The 18965-nt window shown below is 30.3% G+C and overlaps 2 protein-coding genes and 1 long non-coding RNA gene across 5 annotated transcripts; all 3 read right to left on the bottom strand.

The window, feature by feature from the left end:
* Positions 1-949: 949 nt before the first annotated feature.
* On the bottom strand, positions 950-2721 carry LOC119670412 (tubulin beta chain-like). The gene is made up of 2 exons (XM_038080660.1): positions 2156-2721; positions 950-1964 (listed from the first exon to the last, which is right to left on the bottom strand). The coding sequence occupies exons 1-2, from the start codon at positions 2546-2548 to the stop codon at positions 1023-1025; spliced, it is 1335 nt and encodes a 444-aa protein (XP_037936588.1). The 5' UTR covers positions 2549-2721; the 3' UTR covers positions 950-1022.
* A 4821-nt stretch (positions 2722-7542) lies between these two features.
* On the bottom strand, positions 7543-9824 carry LOC119670402 (tubulin beta-2 chain-like). 3 transcript variants are annotated; one of them, XM_038080646.1, is made up of 3 exons: positions 9684-9824; positions 8771-9243; positions 7543-8552 (listed from the first exon to the last, which is right to left on the bottom strand). In XM_038080646.1, exons 2-3 carry the CDS (start codon positions 9161-9163, stop codon positions 7608-7610), a joined length of 1338 nt encoding a protein of 445 aa, XP_037936574.1. In that variant the 5' UTR covers positions 9164-9243; positions 9684-9824; the 3' UTR covers positions 7543-7607. The 3 variants fall into 3 exon arrangements, with proteins under 3 accessions (XP_037936574.1, XP_037936575.1, XP_037936576.1); XM_038080647.1 differs by lacking the exon at positions 9684-9824 and adding an exon at positions 9551-9637; XM_038080648.1 differs by lacking the exon at positions 9684-9824 and adding an exon at positions 9331-9414.
* Positions 9825-18196: 8372 nt separating this feature from the next.
* Positions 18197-18808, bottom strand: LOC119673047. Its single transcript, XR_005251996.1, has 3 exons — positions 18443-18808; positions 18320-18381; positions 18197-18268 (listed from the first exon to the last, which is right to left on the bottom strand). It is a non-coding gene; the product is annotated as an uncharacterized LOC119673047 (long non-coding RNA).
* Between the last annotated feature and the right edge of the window lie 157 nt (positions 18809-18965).

Raw genomic sequence — 18965 nt, 5'->3', positions numbered from 1 at the left:
TATATTCAGCTTTTTTCATAAAATCAATCATTTACATTTATCTTTTACCGAAAATATTTAAGATTTCGTATATAATATTATCATATTTAATATATAGTATTTTGTATATATCAATTTTATTCAGAAGACATTATTATTTACAAAAACAAAAACAACCTGGCTTATTAACGACCATTAACGCCTTAAATATAGAAGTTGTAGCGCAAATTTAACCAATATTTTTATAGATTTCCAGTAAATCATTCTTTTCCAACGTTTTTATTTCGGGATTTGGGATTAAATATTTAATTATTTTTCAAACTAAGTTGAATAAAAATACAAATTAAATAAAAATAGAAGTGAATTTAGCGAGTAATAACGAATAATTTTTGCACAATGGACGTAACTAAAGGAGGCATATAACGTGGGGGGTCTTCCCTTGCAGTGTGACCGAAGTAATATTTCATATTTCATTTCGTATGTGGTTTTGACACAAACCAGTTTCCTTATTTTATGATCTTTCTCAGCTATGAAATAAGAATACAAAACCTATTAGTTTTTAATCATGAATTAGTAAAAAGTGAGATTATTTGAAATAGTAAAGACGAAATTGGAAAGCCGTCCCTGGTTAACGTTCATGACGTCCATTACTGTCACATAAATTCGTGGGGTTGAGTAATGAGCCCTTAGTCCTTAAAATAAAATTTTGTTATCTAGAAGAACTTTTTCAGATGGTAGTTGATTTATAGTTAATAGTGCGTTTTCAAAATTTCTGCTCTTATATTTCTTTGGTCTAATATGCTCACTAAAACTTAACGGGTCGCTGAATTGAATTGAAGAGTTGTGGAATTTATTATTGATATAGTATGCGACATATAACAAATACGCTTAACGCACTAGGATTCCAGATTTCAATAATACTGAAAATAAATCTTATGCAAATTTGTCTTCAAATATGAGGCAATCAAAGTATATAAAAATCTGTTTAAGTTTATTACAAAATTAATTAGATGATAAACCACTATGAATTTGGGATAAAAAAATTATCTCTCGTATTCCTCTTCGTCCTCAAAATCATCTTCATCATGAATTCCAACTTCTTGAAATTGCTGATATTGATTAATAAGTTCATTTAAATTTTCTTCAGCGTCAGTAAATTCCATTTCATCCATTCCCTCTCCTGTGTACCAATGTAGAAAAGCTTTTCTTCTAAACATAGCTGTAAATTGTTCAGTTATTCGTTTAAAAATTTCTTTCAGCGCTGTTGTGTTCCCTAAGAATGTAGCGGACATTTTAAGTCCCCGCGGAGGTATATCACACACAGCGGTTTTGCAATTATTCGGTATCCATTCTACAAAATAACTACTATTCTTATTTTGTATATTTGACATTTGTTCATCGACCTCCTTCATAGACATCCGACCTCTAAAAACAGCCCCAACTGTTAAATATCGTCCTTGTCGTGGATCACAAGCAGTCATCATATTTTTAGCATCAAACATTTGATACGTCAATTCAGCAACAGTTAATGCCCGGTATTGTTGTGAGCACCTTGAATTTAGTGGAACAAACCCAGGCATGTAGAAATGAAATCTCGGGAATGGAATCATGTTAACAGCAATTTTTCGTAAATCCGAGTTAAGTTGACCCGGAAATCGTAAGCATGTCGTTATGCCGGACATCGTTGCTGATATCAGATGATTCAGATCACCCAATGTTGGGGAAGTTAACTTAAGAGTACGGTAGCAAATATCATAAAGTGCCTCATTGTCAATACATACTGTTTGCTCCGCGTGCTGAATTAAATAATGAGAGCTTAATGTGCAGTTATATGGCTCAACAACTGTTTCAGAAACTTTGGGAGAAGGATAAACTGAAAAAGTAAGCAAAACTCGATCTGGAAACTCCTCATTAAGTTTTGAAAGTACAAGTGTTCCTAAGCCTGACCCTGTTCCACCTCCTAGCGAGTGAACAATTTGAAATCCCTGAAAGTAGAGATATGGAATTAACGTAAATTTAAAAATACTCTTCATATCATAAAACCATTCTGATTTGATCATATGTGTCAATGTGAAAGTAATTTCTATATCTGCAGAAGTCAATGTTGCAATTCAACCATTTTAAATTAAGATAGAATACAAATATAGCAAACGCGTATAAAAAAGGTTAAATTTACTTGTAAACAATCACATCCTTCCGCTTCCTTTCTTACTACATCTAAGACAGAATCAATAAATTCAGCGCCTTCTGTGTAAAAACCTTTTGCCCAATTATTTCCTGCTCCCGAATGACCAAACACGAAGTTATCAGGTCGAAATATTCCGCCAAATGGGCCAGATCGCACAGAATCTAATGCACCTGGTTCTAAATCAACGAGTACAGCTCGAGGCACGAACTTTCCGGATGTAGCTTCGTTATAATAAACATTTATTCGTTCTAACTGCAAATCACTATCTCCATAGTAGCAACCACAGGGATCTATGCAGTGTTCATCAGAAATCACTTCCCAAAATTTTCCACCAATTTGGTTTCCGCACTGGCCTAGCTGAATATGAACGATTTCACGCATTTCTCGTTACAAGATTTGATAGAGTTTTTAAATTCTCGTGAAGGAGCGATACGTCGAGACGTCTCCGAGATGTAGGTAAAAATTAAAATTATGAAAGTTGAAAATAAAAAGTATTCAAAATATGCACAAATCCCTTTTATAAAAGCTACAAAACTAAAAATATCTTATAAAAAATAAGAAATATTGAAAAGAAAAATCTAAAAACAAATATAACTAAAAGAAAATAAATGAAAATAAAAAACATGTAGGTATCAAAATAAAATTAAAATAAATTATGAACTACTTTGATTAAAATCAACTTTCAAAGTTCTTGGAATATGGACTTGTGGAGCTTTCGCCTATGGAGTTTAAATGTTAAGTTGTTCTTATGGATAATTACTTGTATTACGGCAGTTTCCTGGAAACATTCCGCAAGATCTGGTGATGATTCCATGATTTAAGAAAAGATAAAAATCGTCCTATTAATTATTCAGCAGATTCATTGTGTTAAAAGTGAGTACATCCGAAAATAAAAGCTCAGCCAGAATTTTTTCTTCCGGGTTGTGTTTTCATAATCGAACTCTGAAGCGAGCAAAGATATTTTATACGTTTTAACACGAAAAATTGTAAGAACTTCAAGACAGCTTCAAATAATTTTTCAATAATACAATTGATCAATCAATTACATTTTTCAAATTAAAATGAGAACTAAGTGAACTCTATAGTGATATCAATTGCTTTGAACTACATACTATTTTTGGAATATATTTGTTATTGTATATAAGTAATTAACTACTACTATATTAAGGCTAGTTGAGGCTAGTCAGTGCACTTGAGCACTTTTAATCTCTACTAACTACGAGGTTTCTTCATAACCCTTCTCTACGCCTTGACTGGATTATTGTTTATCAATTCTTCTGACTAATCAATAACTGATCTCAAATCTGCATACCTCCCCGAGAAGCTTGTAATAATTCGAAGATTTGATAAAGCGTTGTTGGTATTCCTGTCTGATTTCGTAAATAATTTCCGTGCTCTATTCTTCATGTATCTATTGACCGGATCAATCTTGAGGTTTCTGAGAATGTCATTCGTCCTAATGTACCATGGCACCTTGAAAAGTCTTCTCAGAATCTGATTTTGTGCAATTTCCAGCTAGCATTAAAATATTTATTTTTGAAAAGCCGTTAGAGGTGAAAAAGAATATTGGCACAACTAATTCTTTTCAATTGAAACGCATTTATTTTAAGCATCTATACATAAAAAATGTCGTGTGTGTATAAATTAAAACCAAAACTCCAAACTTAGCGTATCCAATTTGATACAAATCTTAAACAGGAAAAGTTCCACAGTTTGACAGACTTAGTAAATGCCATAAAAAGAAATCGTAAGCATCATTTACTAGATATTAACATTAACATTTCCTTAAAATCTGAAGACGAAATCGAAAGCGCGTTTGTATACTTAAACGAAATGATCGCTGTTGCCGTGACAAATTCTACCCCAGTTCTTAAACAAAACGACACTCAAAATAAAATCTCGATGGCAGTTAAAAGCAAGATAATGGACAGAAGAAAACTGAGAAAACAATGGCAAATAAATCGGTCCCCTTAACTAAAAAAGGACTTAAACAAACTAACCAAAGAACTTAAAATTCTGCTACTTAATGAGAATAATAAAAACCTGCAAAAACACATAATGAACTTGACAGCTGACAAAGCCACTAACTATTCTTTATGGAAAGTTATTAAAAATATCAACAAGTCAGTAATGCATCAACCACCACTGAGGATAGCAAATGTAACTTGGGCTAGAACTAACACCGAAAAAGCTGAAATTTTTGCCACGTACTTCGAAACTACGTTTAGTAACCCAAAACAGCATGATAGTAACGTTACACGGAGCAGCTCTACTCAAAATGTCGCAATAAAGAAAGTTTCAATAACAGAGATAAAAAATACTATTAAAAATAAAATTAAAGCAAAAAAATCACCGGGATATGATAGTATCACAGGAAAGATTCTGACTGAGCTGCCTCTTCAAGTACTTGTATATATGAGAAATCTATTTAATTGCGATTTTCGCCTTAAGTATTTTCCAAAAGTTTGTAAAGTAGCAGAAGTAATCACTATACCTAAACCAAATAAGGACATATCTGTAACAAAATCATACAGACCAATTAGCCTATTACCAGTAATGTCAAAATTGTTTGAAAAAATAATTTTATCAAGACTAGAACCGATTCTCCATAAAGAAAAACTTATACCTGAGCATCAATTCGGCTTTCGGAAAAAGTATTCGTCTATACAATAAGTTCACAGAGTTGTTAATAAAATAAGTAGTGATATTGACATAAAACAATTTTCCTCGGCGGTATATCTAGATGTCGCAAAGGCTTTCGACAGCGTTTGGCATGGAGGTATACTAACTAAACTATCAGAGCTTCTTCCAACAAACTTTTACCTCATACTTAAGAGCTATCTACAAAATAGATACTTTTATGTGAAGTATAAAGACTCAATCTCCGAACTTAAACAAATGAAAGCTGGTGTACCTCAAGGAAGCGTACTAGGTCCATTACTCTACTTGCTATATACGGCTGATGTCCCGATACCTTCTGATTCTCAAAGTTTGAAAGCTTCTTTTGCAGACGATACAGCACTAATTGCAGCTAATAAAAATTTTAACATCTCCACAGACAACTTGCAGAATTACCTAAACGTAACGCTCGAACGCTCGAATGGTTCGACAAATGGGGAGTTCAAATAAATACAAGCAAAACAGTTCATGTTATCTACACGAATAAAAAATATGACCTAAAACGTATAAAAATTAACAATGACGAAGTCTTCACACACACAAAGGCAAATTACCTTGGCATTACTATAGATAGCAGATTAACTTAGAAAGACCATATTAAAGCTAAAAGCAATGAAATTAAGCGTCGCTTTGGACAATTGTACTGACTACTCTGCTCGAAATCAAAACTAACAGTGGAAAATAAACTACTAGTATATGAAACAATAATCGCTCCAATATGGAAATATGGAGCCGAAATATGGGGCACAGCATGTAAATCCAACATTCAAATACTGCAAAGACTACAATCAAAAATACTTAGGACTATCATCAACGTTGAATGGTACATCTCAAACTCAATGATCTCAATGACATTCATCGCGATCTAAAGATACCCTTCGTTGCAGACGTTATGCGAAAAAATAGTAAAAAGCACACAGACAGATTACTTTTCCATCCTAACCCAACAATGAGGCAGCTACCTAATGACGAAGCCATACATAACAGAAGATTGAAACGCTTATTTCCATCAGAACTAGCAATACTATAAAAATCTAACTAATATATTCATAGTAAATTCATAGCAGTCTATTTAATTGACTCATTTATTATATCATCTATTTATTAATTTTAATTATTTTATAATATTTAATTTATTTAATTTAAAGAAAAGTTTTCTTTTTTTTTTATCCACTATTAATAGTTCACTCATGTAATTCTTAATCTTGTTTTTGAATTATTACTTGAAGTTCCATTATGTAAAAATGTATACTAAATGCTAAATCTTGGCAGTTGTATAATAAAGGGAAGCAAAAAAAAAACAAAAAAAAACATTAACTGAAAATATTTTTGTGTTTGGATGAAATAAATTAAATTTAAATTAAGAGTAATAAGTATTTGACCGTGTGCGAGTTAGAGTAAATAGAGGTAAAGTAAATTGAAATTTTCTACAGACTTTTTGCACTGCACTTATGTAAATATTTATTTATTTATTTATTGCACTTCTATACTTTTCAAATTTATTTATTTAATTATTAAACATCTTATAAAATTTTTTATTTAATTTACCGTATTCGAATTTCTAGTAAATACCAACATTCCCTGCCATACCGACATAATTTACTATATCCCCCGATTTACCATCAATTTACTCGAACTCGCACACGGTCTAAAAATGGATTAGTTATCCTAAGCATCATTTACTAGAAATTCAAATTAACTGAAAATATTTTTATGATTGGATGAAATAAATTATATTTAAATTAAGAGCAATATGTATTTGGGTCTGAAAAATGGATTAGTTATAAGTTTTCATTTTTTAATTAATTAAAAATATTGTAATAAAATTATTGTATATTCATACATAAACTCATACATATATATATTATAACATAGAATAAAGCCTCTATTATGTAGAGTGTCATGGGAACTACATGATTTAATTAAAACTCCAGTTTTCGGTTTTTAACGTATCATATATTTATTTTAATATTCAATGCCAGCTTCGACTGTGCATTTTATAGTGTAATAAAAAATATTAAATAATTAAATAATATATCTTTAAAAACTATATAACAGTGGCAATAAAACATAATAAAATTCTTTAAGTAGAAAATACTATTTCTTTAAAGTGTTATGGCAAGAGACAATAGCCAATAAAGAACGAGAACGATTTGAATACTCTGCGAAATTTAAACTAAATTATGATCTCAATATCAATATCTATTTCAACGTCTATTACAGAGAAACAAATATTACAAGAATCTTTGGAACGTCACGCGATCTATTACGGTTTGCATGCATACCATACTAACGTCAAGTAAATGTAGCCTGCACACTTGATAGCCCTGGGGTAATTGAGGAGATCTGATGTAGTCTTTTTTATAAGAATATAATAATACTTCACAGAAGTAATAATATGCCAATATCAGTCTACTCTTTTATTTTCAATTTACTGACTTGTATTCCATATTCTTATGAAGTCTTTATAGAGCAATTATATCTCTTGGTGTAACTTTTTGTTAATTTTACTTAACCATAACTACTATCACACAAAATTAATATTTTATAATTTACTTTTAATTTCATTAATTTTGAAGCTGTATTTTCTTTTCAATGCAATATTAATTACACATTGATACGCGTACATATGTAAAGAAACATGAAAGTACACATTACAAAAATTTACTTTCAAACGCAACATTCTTTTATTTGTAATTTTTGTACATATGGAAATTTAATGTCAATAACAAGTTAAATAAACAATAATTTTCTAAAATAATTATTCTGCACCACCCTCTTCATCCTCCTCAAACTCGCCTTCCTCATCGGCTGTGGCTTCTTGGTACTGTTGATATTCTCCAATGACATCATTCATATTACTTTCAGCTTCAGTAAATTCCATTTCATCCATACCCTCGCCTGTATACCAATGAAGGAAAGCCTTGCGACGAAACATAGCGGTAAATTGTTCAGAAACACGCTTAAAAACTTCCTGAACAGCTGTAGTATTGCCTAAGAAAGTAGCTGACATTTTTAGACCACGGGGGGGAATATCACAGACTGCCGTTTTGCAGTTATTGGGAATCCACTCGGCAAAGTAACTACTGTTTTTGTTTTGAATATTAAGCATCTGTTCATCAACCTCTTTCATAGACATTCGGCCACGAAATATTGCACCTACAGTTAAGTAACGTCCATGTCGTGGATCACAAGCGGTCATCATGTTTTTAGCATCAAACATTTGTTGAGTCAATTCCGGAACTGTTAAGGCACGATATTGTTGTGAACCGCGTGAAGTAAGCGGTACAAAACCAGGCACGAAAAAGTGTAGACGTGGAAACGGAACCATGTTAACAGCAATTTTACGTAAATCCGAATTCAATTGGCCAGGAAAGCGTAGACAAGTTGTTATCCCAGACATTGTAGCCGATACTAGATGGTTGAGATCACCATAAGTGGGAGTTGTAAGTTTAAGAGTACGGAAACATATGTCATATAACGCTTCATTATCAATACAAACTGTTTCATCAGTATATTCCAGAAGTTGATGCATACTGAGTGTACAGTTGTAGGGCTCCACGACAGTATCTGACACTTTTGGTGAAGGAAATACAGAAAACGTGAGCATAACACGATCAGCAAATTCCTCACGCAGTTTTGATATTACAAGGGTTCCTAAGCCCGAACCCGTACCTCCACCAAGTGAATGCACAACTTGAAAACCCTAAAAATAAAAAAGTTTTTTCAATTCAATTTTATAATATATATTTGGTGCTGAAAAATTGAATAAAAAAATAAATGAAAAACCACATAAGATATGCAATGAACATATATAGTAAGGACTTTCTTAGATGAATCTTAGTACCAAAATAATTCTTTAAGGTTGCGAAATATCAGTGCCCCTTTGAATATTTTATTAATGTTATAATAAAGTTTACTTACTTGTAAACAATCGCAACCTTCTGCTTCCTTTCTAATGACATCCAACACGGAATCAACCAATTCCGCACCCTCGGTGTAATGACCTTTAGCCCAATTATTTCCAGCGCCTGACTGACCAAACACAAAATTATCAGGACGAAATATTTGACCGAATGCTCCTGAACGAACAGAGTCCATTGTTCCTGGTTCAAGATCAACTAAAATTGCGCGGGGAACATACTTTGCGCCCGTTGCCTCGTTGTAGTATACGTTAATACGCTCCAGTTGCAAGTCACTGTCGCCATAATAACACCCAGTTGCATCAATGCAATGTTCATCTGAAATTACCTCCCAAAACTTAGCGCCAATCTGATTACCGCATTGTCCAGCTTGAATATGTACTATTTCACGCATCTTTTAATAATTCTATAGGATATTTTTTTTGAGCTTAGTTGTAGTTAACGTCGACTTATTCAGATGCTTAAGTGAACGTTCTGTAAAGAAATTATTTTAGAAAGAAAAATTATAACATTTCTTCCAAAATTAAAATTTTTTATAACTTCAATGCTTGCTTGACTAACATTTTCGTGTTTTTGTCGATAATATCATTATTTGACATAAAAAAAGGATATCTCTTAATACAATATAAAAAAATCGTGCATAAGCGCGCAATTAAAAAAATTTTATATCCGATTTTTAATTGTCTACTAAGTATTCACAACCTTTTTAAAAGCATTTCACATATATATATGTATATATATCATTGTCATTAAAGTTATTAACTTATTCACAAAAACCTACATAAAAATATAGCTTATAAGCTTTTACTTCATTCTGGTTAAGAAACTTGGAAGAAACAAAAACAAATAAGAAGCGCTTTTTGACAGCTGTCAGAAATAACAAACACATGACGCAATAGTGTTGCCAGACATACCTGCTCGATTGATTACGTAAAATATTTTAGGCAATCGCTGGTTCCAAATCTTACAATTTTTCTAGTAATTATTATTGGGACTTACGTCAATTTATTATGCAATTTTTTTTTCTTTAGAATTTTTGTTAAAAATATTTTTTTCCAGTTTTTTATACATAGACATAAAAAAATATGACATGGTCTAAGTAATGTATGTTTATTATTATTTTTTAATTAATATAAAGGTAATGCGATTGTTTATATAATGTGTTGATATTATATAATCTTATATTTAAAAATGAATCGAAAAATGTGTTGGTAAGCATATAACTCAACAACGCCTGGACCAATTTGGTCAATTCTTTTTTTAAATGTTCGTTGAAGTCCAAGGTTGGTTTTTACGGCGAAAAAAAAATCAAATTATTGCTATTCAATAAAGTTCATATTACATTAAAAACACTCACTGTTGTCTAAGCAACATCATCAGTATTTCAAATATTTCAAATTTTAAATATAATAATTAAATACTGTCATTAATATGGTTAATGAGCTGTAATTAATTTAAATACATACTAATATTTTACTGACTGTTCTTTTCATATCCTTTTTTGTGAATGTGACACAATTTATATTCGATATGCCTCCTGTAACACGAAGTAATTTAGGTAGAAGAACCCGAAATGCTACAAACCAAACTAATTACCGATCTAATAATAAAGCACAAGAACGTGACGACTGAAATGAATTAGAAAGAATTTGAATATCACAAACGCGTGAAGAGCGAGCGCGACATCAACTCATAATCGCGCAAGTTTGAATCGAGCTGCTTTCAGTTTCGGGTTTGAACCCTAAGTTCGCCTCTTGAAACCCTCTGGCAGACATCCCAGTCGTGGATGTTCTGTTCAGGAGATTTTTTTTGTCCGGACTATAAAATAAGTAGGAACAAAAAAGTGCCACATTCCAAATATTTTTGATAGAACGAAGTCTGTCGGGTCCGCTAGTTTTTATTAAATATGAAACCTTATATTATTTACGTCATTACAGAGTCCAAAAACATTAAAAAATTCATTATATTATGGGTTTTCTTCACTCTACCTCGCCAGGATTTGATGTGTGCTTCAAATATTATTCGAAGCTGTTACCATTTTTGGTTAATTACATTTATTACTATTTCAAACAAAAACAAGTAACTTTTATATAATTCAATAATTCGACTGTAATCTAATATACATATATCATCATTAGTCACATTATCTAATATCTGATTTAGGTCTTAAGTCTTAATTAGTTGTACCGTAAACAATCAGCTGGCTTATATTATTTTATGAAAACAATGCATTAGATGATTTTCTAAAATTACGAATAGGAAGAAATGTAAGAATCAATCGAATTTGGTTACCGATGTAAACGAATAAGAAATTGTGAATGTGTTGTATTGTAATATGGCATTTACACTGGCCTCTTGGCTCATTTTGGTTAAAAATCAAAAATGAGAAGCAAAAGACTTAGTTTTGCATACAATATCTCAAGCGCAAATGAAATTCATTGGATCATTCATATATGAGTTCTAAATGTGTTGCAAAATCATTTGAATACATTGAACATACTCTAAATAAGAACTTGTCATTTCATTGTGACAGCTTGTGAAAGCTGTTTTTGACATATTTACAAAAAAAGGTAAACAAATGTTTGGTGGTTGCATTTCCTTCAAAACGAAGCACCTCTTTTTGGAAATTCTGCTTCCCAAAAATAAATTAATCGAAGCTAAACTAAGTTTTCAATTTATATTGTAAGGTTTGAAGGTATATTTAACCTCCATCCAACATTTTTTTGGCACAGGCCAACAATCAAATCAACAGGCCAGTTGAAAAATCAGCTGTTTGAAATGAGAACAAATGAACTACAACGAATGTAAACAATTTAAAATGATTCATTTGAAATGAGTTATTTTCGGCCTGCGTAAACGCCATATAAATGAGAAATTGTGGTGTTGAGGAATTACTTCGTATTTATTTGTTTGCAAGCTATGTAGTGTTCAACCGTTTTTATTCTATGTTGTTTTGTGTTGTGTAAACTTTGTCATAATTAAATACTTTATCTGTATTCTGCCGTTTGCGTTTCTACGTTTGTGTATTTACAATTTTAATAAATTTTTCTACATTAAGAATACTCACAGAAGTTAGGTGAAAATTTCAAACGGATATATTGAAATATATTTCCCGCAATAGATAGAGTCGAGGCTCGACGTGTTTGATATATGAAACAAAAAGGAAAGAAATAACTGTTAATAAATAGTATATTTGATGTACTAAACTCTACCAATAGCTGGCAGTATTGCTATCTAACAATAGTAACAATTAAAATGATAAGAATGTTTTCATATGCTTTAGCCCCCTATTCTGTGAAATAGGAATAAATTTATCAAGTATTGACAAATAATCATGATTATTATCAAGCAAAAAGCTTTAAACTATTCTGTGCAAATATTGATCAATTTCAAAGTTTAAGTGCCTAGCGCTTTTCACCACGCTGTGGTGAAAACAATTTGTTAAATATTATATTATATTATTATGTATAAATAATTTGTTTGTTATATTTTGTATGAATTTTTTATTTATATTATTTTGTGTTGTAATAATTTCATTTCAAATATATTTTGTTGTAAAAAATAATTTTGTCAATGCAATGCCCAAAAACACGTCATACGCTTTGTTTGCTCATGAAAACAAAAGCGTCAAATTCCGTCTGCAAGAAAATGCACTCTTGCAGTTTGAAACAAGTTCATTGTTTGGCATGCATGGTCAAGGTTATTTTAGTTAATTTATTTGTTGTAAATTGATTATTAATTTTAAATAAAAGGCACAATTGAATTCTTGACAATTCAATTGATGCGAAGCCACATTCGTTATTGATTCATTTCTTTAGCTTTGTAAATTTAGTTCAAGTGCTGAATTTACGTCACATAAGCGCCTATTCACTGGATTTAAGTGTTCAGTTACTAGGATAATTAGGACAATCGTCGAAATCTCTGGGTTCAAGTACTCAGTGGTTTTCTTGTTTAAATAGAATCAACATAAGTACTGGATTCAAGTGTTCAGTGCTTGCAAATAGTTGATTCCAACGTTGATCAGACATTTTGGTTTGATCGTACACAATTTTCAAAACAAATATCAGAAGTGTGTGGTTTAGTTATTATATTCTTATCATCCCTTGTTATTTTTATTTATCTTAATTTGTTATTTAGAATTTTGTAATGCATATATAGAAGTTTCACACTCATCTCTAGTTACATTAAAAATGTTATTAGGTTTCTGGCGTGTTGAGCTTAGAAGTTAAATATAACGAACTTAATAGAACTTAAATATAACGACTTAATAGCTCATCTCATTATAATTTTTTACATATTTTTAAAGTCGACTTCTTTGATGTGCAAATCAGGTCTTCATATTGTTTTTTTTAATTAGAGGAATAAAGTAGGTTTCGTTATTTCCTAATGATTTTTCTATGTTTTTGTGGTTTCGGTCCCTATTAGAAGACCATATTTCTGCTTAAGAGTTTTAAAATTGCAATTACCAATTAGGTCTACGTTCAATTTAATAACAGCTGACGCCAGGTTTTGTTTCTGTTTGATTCCTATGGTCAACTTAATTATTAGGCTGAGTTAATCTTCTCTACTTTAATTTTAATTAATCTCTACCAATTTGAAACTCAAATATATGTAAGTGTAAGATCGAAAACTAACGATTATTGCGATTTAAATAATATTAGAATTAGAATTATGTATTCTGATTTTAAAACGATACATATTAAACATAAATTTAGCGAGTGTGGAATTTAAATAAAAATAATTTTTGCTTAAAAATATAGTTGGAATATTTTATTTTAGACGTTTTTAAATCATGCAAATTAACCGCAGATTTAAATGTCAGAAAGAATCGCAAATGCAGATAAAATTCTAAAATGCATACTTAAATCATGCAGAGATACACATCTGCTAAACAAATGGGTACTATGTGCATTTTGGATGATTCTGATATGCATAATTTCAGTTTGATAAGAGAAAAAAAATAAAATTGAATTAACCCATGAGGTTCGAGTGAAAGTATGCAAGCAAATTAAATGATAAAACAACGAAGCCATCAATCACGGAGACAAAAATCATTTTTGAAATTACTTTTTCCGTGATTGATAGCAAAATTCATTAAAATATTCATGTTTTCTGGTCAAAGGATACTGCAATATTTTTAAACATAAGTACGGGGACATTAACAAGAATTTGTCATTTGCATGGAGATAATGACAGTGATATTGCACGCATATGACAGTTTGATCGGCGTTCTATATCTTTGGAGTTCGGTGCAGTACTAATCAGAAATTCCGCATTTACCAAAATCAAACGATAAAAATGCAATTCAGTGATAAATAAAAAATATGTAAAGATTTCGGATTAAAATCTCTGATGTGATTAGAAGTGCTGCTCCTATTTTAACAATTCGATTTTTTTGATTAGTTGATTTATTCAAATGCCAACGAATAAGATTTGTTCGAACGAATCGAATAATTCGAATTATTCATTGGAAAACGAATAAGGAATTATTCGTGTAAAAAGTGATGGTGGTTATTTGGTCTTAAGTGAAAATTAAAAAATGAAGATGTTTAAAAGTAATCTTTAAAAAATAAAATGGTCGAGTAACATAAAATAATATTATCAATAAAAGTTATGTATTAAAATAGTCTACAATTGACAATAAATTATTAGGATGTCTTTGCTATTAGGTTTATTCTTTACAGACAATTATAAAATATTTTCAAATTCGTTTTTTTACAAAAATTCGTACCCAAAAAACTCATGTTTTCCGTATACGCACCAATTTCCACATAATAAAATTATAGTAAATATACCACAAAAATATAAACCTTTTTTATTTTTATTTTACCATTAAATCTTTTTCAAATATTGAATTTTTCACCGGAATATAATTTTTAGAAATATTTTTAAAAAATAATTTAACGAATTCTGTAAACATTACGTATACGCACTTAATTTAGTTAAATTAAATTAAAAAAAAACAAAAATATAACACCAAAAATATTATTTTTTTAATTCTTATTCTTATTATATCTAGTTAAGTTATCCTTTTAATTTTTTAGATTACATTATTTTAAAAGTAGTTCTAATAATTTAATATGCATTTCACATATAACGTGTATGTACTATATTTCATTTCAATCAATTTTAAATTTAATTTTAAATCTAAAATATTTATTTATTATAATTAATTTGGATTAAGCATTAAAGTTAATAGTTAATAAAACTTTTAAAATTAATATTCTGAAAATGTTAATTCCTTAATAACATTTCATGATGAATCCACATCAGAAATAAAATTTAATCAATGCTTTATATTGATATCAAATTCTCAAAATTCCATGGATCGGTACTTCCTACTTAAAGTATTTAAAATTATTTTCCGAGATATAAATACAATATTTTTGTTTTAAAAAAGAAGTACATAAAAAAAATATAAGATTGTTTTCGTTAGAAGTTGTGAGTAAGAACGTTTCTTTCTAAGTTATATATAATTAACTTAACTTAGATATAATTAACTGCATTAAAACTAAGGAATTTTGGGCAGAAATTAATAACAAAAGATCAGGGGAACTAATCAACCTATCCCGAGCAAATTTATCTAATTTCACATAAATTGGTAAACATATCACCTTCTGATATGTTTAATGTGTCAACCATCTCATTTTTGTCTTCCGAAACAAATGCCTATTTTGAACGAACAGAGTTTTAATTGTTATCCGTGTTTGTATGTATGTTGATCCTTTTTTCGAGTCAGCCCAACCGGACACTTTTACTCTTCGATAGCTGGGGGTACTACAGGGTCCCACCCATCTCATTGATTAATTTATGTATTCCTTATAAGCTTCATGATTATTCAGTGATTGATTTAAGATCTGCGTACCTCCCCGTGCGGAGAGTATCTAAGATTAGATAGTGGTAAGTAGGATAGCATGTCAATTTTCGTATATAACTTCAGGGCTCTGTCCCTTATGTATTTTTTGATCGGGTCTATTCTAACATCTTTTAGCATGTCGTTTGTGTGGATGTACCATGGCACTTTGAAGAGCCTTCGGAGAACCTGACTTTGAGCGACTTGCAGCTTTTGTATAGTAGAGTCGGCAGCTTTGCTATACGCGACACACCCATAAAGTAATGCTGGTCTAATTATCTGGCTATTGATCAGTTTTCTGTTCTTCACGCTAAAGTTGTTGTGTTTGAAAAGTGGTTGTAAGCATTGTAGTGTTTTAGCGTAATTCCTTCTTTTGACTTGTATATGCTTATGCCAAGTGAATCGCTTATCAAACGGGATGCCTAAGTATTCACGATGTCACCAACTCTTACTCTCGGTGGATGTTGCCTACGTTTACGTGTAATAAACAGGGCTTGAGTTTTCTAATTGTTAATTTTTATTTTCCATTTATGGAAGAACCTCAGGATAAGATTAATATGCTCCTGTAGCACGTTTCTATTCTTCGTACTGATGAGATGGTACTGTTGATTCCTACACGGAACATCTCTCGCAAAGGAAGCTGCCAAGGATTTTGATCAACCCTACTGGGATACCAAAACGAGACATTTTAACTAAAAGGCCGTAGTGCCAGACCTTGTCAAATGCTTTGGCGATGTCAAAAGTAATCATACCCGTTGACTCCCTTCTGCTCAGGGCAGACTGTACGACTGCATTTAATTTAAGCATGTCACTCAATAATAATGGATTTCTTTAATGCAGTGTATTTTTCGCTATCAATAAACAATGTATAATCAACATAAGAAATACCATTTTATTCATTATGCAATAATTTTATTGAAATAAAGATTTACACTAACCAAAACCACTGTAACTTGTAAATCAATATCAATATGTGATGTAATTTCTACATGCATCCTTTGAAGGATTCGACTCAAGTTAATAGGTTTGTTAAAAGTGTTGATATGTATGGGTTACATCGAGAACTTATGGAGTGATGTGATGTCTTCAAATTATTAGTAACTATATTACAGATACTACAGTTACTCTTGAAGGATTCGACGCTCCGCAAATTAATAGGTTTGTTAAAAGTGTTGATATGTATGGGTTACATCGCGAACTACAAATTATTAATTTAAAGATACTATAGCCTATAGTGTTATAGTCTATAGGTTGAAGTTAATACGACTTAGTAAGACATACTGGAGTTATTGTTATTTAATATCATGTTTAATATAATTGTATAAAAGTAAATAAACATGTTTATTTAGTAATTTTATATTTAAGTTCTGCTAAAAAAATTTATACCTATTATTCTTATGCTAACTACATTAAGATATAGATGTGAATGGTAATAGTAACGTAGCAATTTAATAAGATTAAATGAGACATTTGCAGTTAGTGTACCGTGTTTTTGTTGTTTAAAATATTTATCATTTAGAAAAGATAAAAATTTTAACTCAATTCGGTATTCATTATCTTTAATGAGCTCTAATTTAATTGAACTAATTAGCACAGGAACGCAGAGTGGGAGCAGAATTTTCTGTGCTAAAACTTGGGTCGTTTATGCTTTCCTTCTTCCTGTTGCTCCTTCTTGTTTATTCGTCCTTTGTTGACGGAATGCTTTGTGTGTTCGCATTTTTGCAATTTTAGATTTTTTGGCGAACTTATATAAAAAATATTTTTAATGTGTGGCTTAGGGCAGGCAAGTGAAAGAATCAAAAGAAGCCCACTATCTTCGTACTTTTCAGTAAAGAGTCTCGACAAAGCAGAGTTCGAGAGCCACAATATTTTATTTATTCTTTTTCATCTTTTTGTTTTAACTTTTGATATAATATTTAAAATAAAAAATTGAAGCTATAAGCCTGTAAGTAGCCTAGAAATTTTAATTAAGTGTAAATTGTTTTAAATTACTGAAACAAGCAAATATGCAAATTATTCCCTTTCATCTCCCTTTCGTAATACTGCAATTAGGCAAAATAAATTTTCTTATTTACAATTATTTGAAAATCTTTTAAAAAGTTACTTTATTAATGTAACAATAGGACATTTTTTTTTAAATAAAATTAAGATTTTAAAAATGAGTATACTTCGTCTCAAGAAGCCCAGTAAAACGGTTAAAGAAGATATTCTAGATATACGATGTAAGTGCATTCCATTCTGTGTGAATCGGTTCCAAGTCCAAGATACTTTTATTCAAATATTCTGACATTTAATGATTTTATAGACTTATGGGTATTATTTGCAAAAATGTTGTTATAATCTAATTTCGCGGTAATTATGTTGAGAACAAAATTTGAATATAAATTTGAAGATTGTAGTTGAGAAGGTTAGTTGTGTCCGCTAACACGATTTTTAAATTATAGCAAATTTAAAAAAAAATCAAGCATATCAATAAATGTACATAATTCATAAAATTGCGAAATAATTTTAAAACTCAAATTTAAAAATTTCTTTATAAAAAATATTTCAATATAATACATATTAATTACAAAACCAATTAAAAATAAATGTGGTGGTCCTTAATTATAAGAGTTGAGAACAATTAGTAAAGTAACCATCTGAAACCTATTTAAGAGAATGTAAGATAAAATCCTATTATACTTAAGCCCAACTTACTTGTTGATCTATTTAATTATTTGTGGTTCATACGTATCTGCCAGAAAACCCTTATTAAGCTTCTGTAATAATTAAAAGAAAATATATAAATGATAAATTTACAAATTAATTATACAATCTTACGCATTGTCCAACTGGATCACTCTCAACAATTACAAAACGAGGAACTACTAATTGAGTGGCTTCTTCACAGCATTTAAATAGTAGTCGATGTACATGAAGAGAAGCAAGCACAACACCACAGCTACTATGAATCCAATGCAGGTGGCCAGGTTATTGCATAAACTTTTCATGCAGTCGGAAAAACTACTGCGCTTGTCATCATGAATAAGAGAGGTTTTTGGGTTGTCGCTACTACGAGCCATTTGTCCTTCTTATCGATATACTGCAAATGTGTCAAACAATGTTCAAATTGCACAATAAGGATATAATTTTTTATTTGATATATGCTTTGAAGAAAACATATCTGACACTCAAAATATAAAGCTACTAGATGATTATCATTCTTAAGTAAATATATAATAATGTGTTATAACTTCGTTGTTTTTCAACCGATTTAGTTAAAATTTGAAATATAAATAAATTAAATGTTTACAAAATAAAAAAATGTCTTCTTATTATTACTTATTGAATTTGTTGTTTAAAA

The sequence above is a fragment of the Teleopsis dalmanni genome, chromosome 1 (genome assembly GCF_002237135.1).
Source record: "Teleopsis dalmanni isolate 2A chromosome 1, ASM223713v2, whole genome shotgun sequence".
Taxonomy (NCBI): Eukaryota; Metazoa; Arthropoda; class Insecta; order Diptera; family Diopsidae; genus Teleopsis; species Teleopsis dalmanni.
Note: the sequence above shows the minus strand (reverse complement) of the source record. Positions and strands in the feature narration are given on the sequence as shown.